Raw genomic sequence first — 2393 nt, forward strand, 5'->3', positions numbered from 1 at the left:
GCACTAAAACTGACAGAACGGTCACCGCCTGTAACGGGAACTGCAGGCACAAAGTTCGAGGCACGCATGGCTTAATCTTCGTGTCTATGAATTTTTGCTTCAAAAGCAGCGGCACGTTCATTTGTATCACACAATACGGTTGATCTTGCCGCCCAGCACGTTTGCTGCTAGATTTTGGAATGCATGTTACACACTGCTTCATAGCTCTGATGTTCATATTTTCGGATGACCTGCGTTGGACGTCGAGTTATCGGCCGTCGCGGACTCAGCTCATCCGCCCGAATCGTTCTGCCCGCCAAAAAAAAAATATTGCACGTGCACAGGGGTCCAGTGAATATCAAACAAATATTATCAAACAACAAATATTATATCAAACAAATGAATATCAAACAAGATATTTATTAGTCAGGCAGCTAAATCTGTCTCCCGTGTCACTTCATCCGTCCATCGATGCGCTCAACTCAGGTGAAGAGGAATAGGAAAAGCGTGACGCTCCGGCGCGCATGCGCAAGCGGTGCTCACTGTGCAGCGCGCATCCACTCGCCTCGCACTCTTCTGACGAGAGGCTTCTATCGCATCTTCCTCCTCTCTTCTTTGCGTGTAGCTATAAGCAGAGCTGACCACGTCATGAATCCGCCAGACGGCGCACGAGCAGCTCAATCTGCGAAACAAAGGCCTGAAGAAAAGCGAACAACGACTACCAGGTTTGATTTCAGCTTACGCCTCATAGCTGCAAAGAAAGAAGACCCAATTTATCTTTCGCAAGCACTGTTTGCCATTGCAAAATGTGGACGGTGAGGCTAGATGGCATTCCAGGAGACCTCAACTACATGGCTGTCACCATCAGAGGAAAGGTTTACTCGTTCGACTCTTTTGGCGGCGATAGTTCGGACAGTGATGAAAGCGCAGAGTACCTCATCGACGTGCACACCTTCGACCCTGCATCGTACCGGTGGGTCATCGTGCCGGCTCAGCAGCTCCACGAAGATGAGCCGATTAACATTATCTGCGGCAGCGTTGTAGCCTACGGCCACTGCGCCTACCTGTGGGGCGGATGGAACAGCATCCCAGTGAACAGCGTACTCCGCTTCGACAGCGTTGCCATGACATGGAGTCGTCCAGAGGTGCGGGGCGAAGTGCCGAGGCCACGCATCAGTCATTCCGCGTGCGTGCTGAGTCAACGGATGTACATTTTTGGAGGCCTGGACACGGATTCATCGAACTGGGTACGTTTTCTGAACCTCGAGACCCTAGAGTGGAATCGCGTCCCGACCAGCGGAGAGGCCCCGGCTGGGCGCTACTGCCACACTGCGTCCGCTATCGGAACTCGCATGTACGTTTGGGGTGGCCACCTGGAAGACGCAGAGACCAACGACCACTATGACAATTCCTTATATTATCTGGAAACCACCACAGCGACTTGGGTGCGCCCACAAGTGAAGGGCGTGGTCCCCGAGGGACGCGAGTGTCACTCTACCTTCGTGTACGAGAGAGAGTTGTATATCTTTGGTGGTTACAGCGAACTGCGGAATACCTACTTCGAAGACATACACAAGTATGACCTTGAAAATTCGTGCTGGACTAAAGTGACGCCAATTGGATCAGGGCCATCTGCAAGGCGCTTGCCCGGCTGCAGTGTACTTGGAGAAAGGGTGTTGGTCTTCGGTGGCGTCGGGCCTCTACGCAATCCTGAGGATGAAGAGCATGTCGATGACATTCACGAGGAGGAAGAGCTGCCGAATCTGCACGTGTTGCACTTAGCACCCACGCTGAAGAACTTGTGTGTGCTTGCTGTTATCGATGCAGGTCTCGATTTAGACAAGTTACCCCCATTCATTAGAAACGAGATAAGCACTATCATATCAGGGTCGTCTTAATCGCAGGGCTCATGTTGCACGTCAGGATAATGGAGCGCCTCGGACGGAGCCATGAATGTCGGTGCGCTGGATAAATAGAATAATTTATTGTCGCTATTTAGGCCATAGGAAGTTCTTTTTTTCTGGGAATCAAGGCGCACATGGTAACCTCCCATATGCGACCTCCTGTGTGCAGCTCGGGCCGACCTCAGCAGCCGAGAGGGCAGTGAACGGAGCTCCCAGCTTTTTTTGCGCGTTCTGCAAGTGCATCGAGCGCTTCGCGCAACGCTGGTGTGTCATTTGCTCGAAGGGGTCGCCCGTTCACGGCGTTTTAGCGTTCAACGAAAGGGGCTGCGAATTAACCTCTGCTGTAAATCACTTACGTCCAGAGGACGTCAACTTGTGTTGCTGGACGTGCGCGCATTGATCCCACTTGATCCTCGGTCGGCTTCTGAACATACGCATCGAACAAAAACAGCAGCTTTAATCGTCGATGCGCCCTCCCTGAGCGCCGCCATCGCGCGACGTGCGCCGGTT

General features: G+C 52.4%; 1 protein-coding gene across 1 annotated transcript; it reads left to right on the forward strand.

Moving 5' to 3' along the window:
* Positions 1-785: 785 nt before the first annotated feature.
* Positions 786-1877, forward strand: LOC144108523 (kelch domain-containing protein 3-like). The gene has a single exon (XM_077641739.1). It carries the CDS (start codon positions 786-788, stop codon positions 1875-1877), a length of 1092 nt encoding a protein of 363 aa, XP_077497865.1.
* Positions 1878-2393: the final 516 nt, after the last annotated feature.

This window comes from Amblyomma americanum, chromosome 10 (genome assembly GCF_052857255.1).
Source record: "Amblyomma americanum isolate KBUSLIRL-KWMA chromosome 10, ASM5285725v1, whole genome shotgun sequence".
Taxonomy (NCBI): domain Eukaryota; kingdom Metazoa; phylum Arthropoda; class Arachnida; order Ixodida; family Ixodidae; genus Amblyomma; species Amblyomma americanum.

Coding starts and splice junctions, on each gene's coding strand:
- LOC144108523 (XM_077641739.1), top strand. CDS start 786: ATGTGGACGGTGAGGCTAGATGGCATTCCAGGAGACCTCAACTACATG.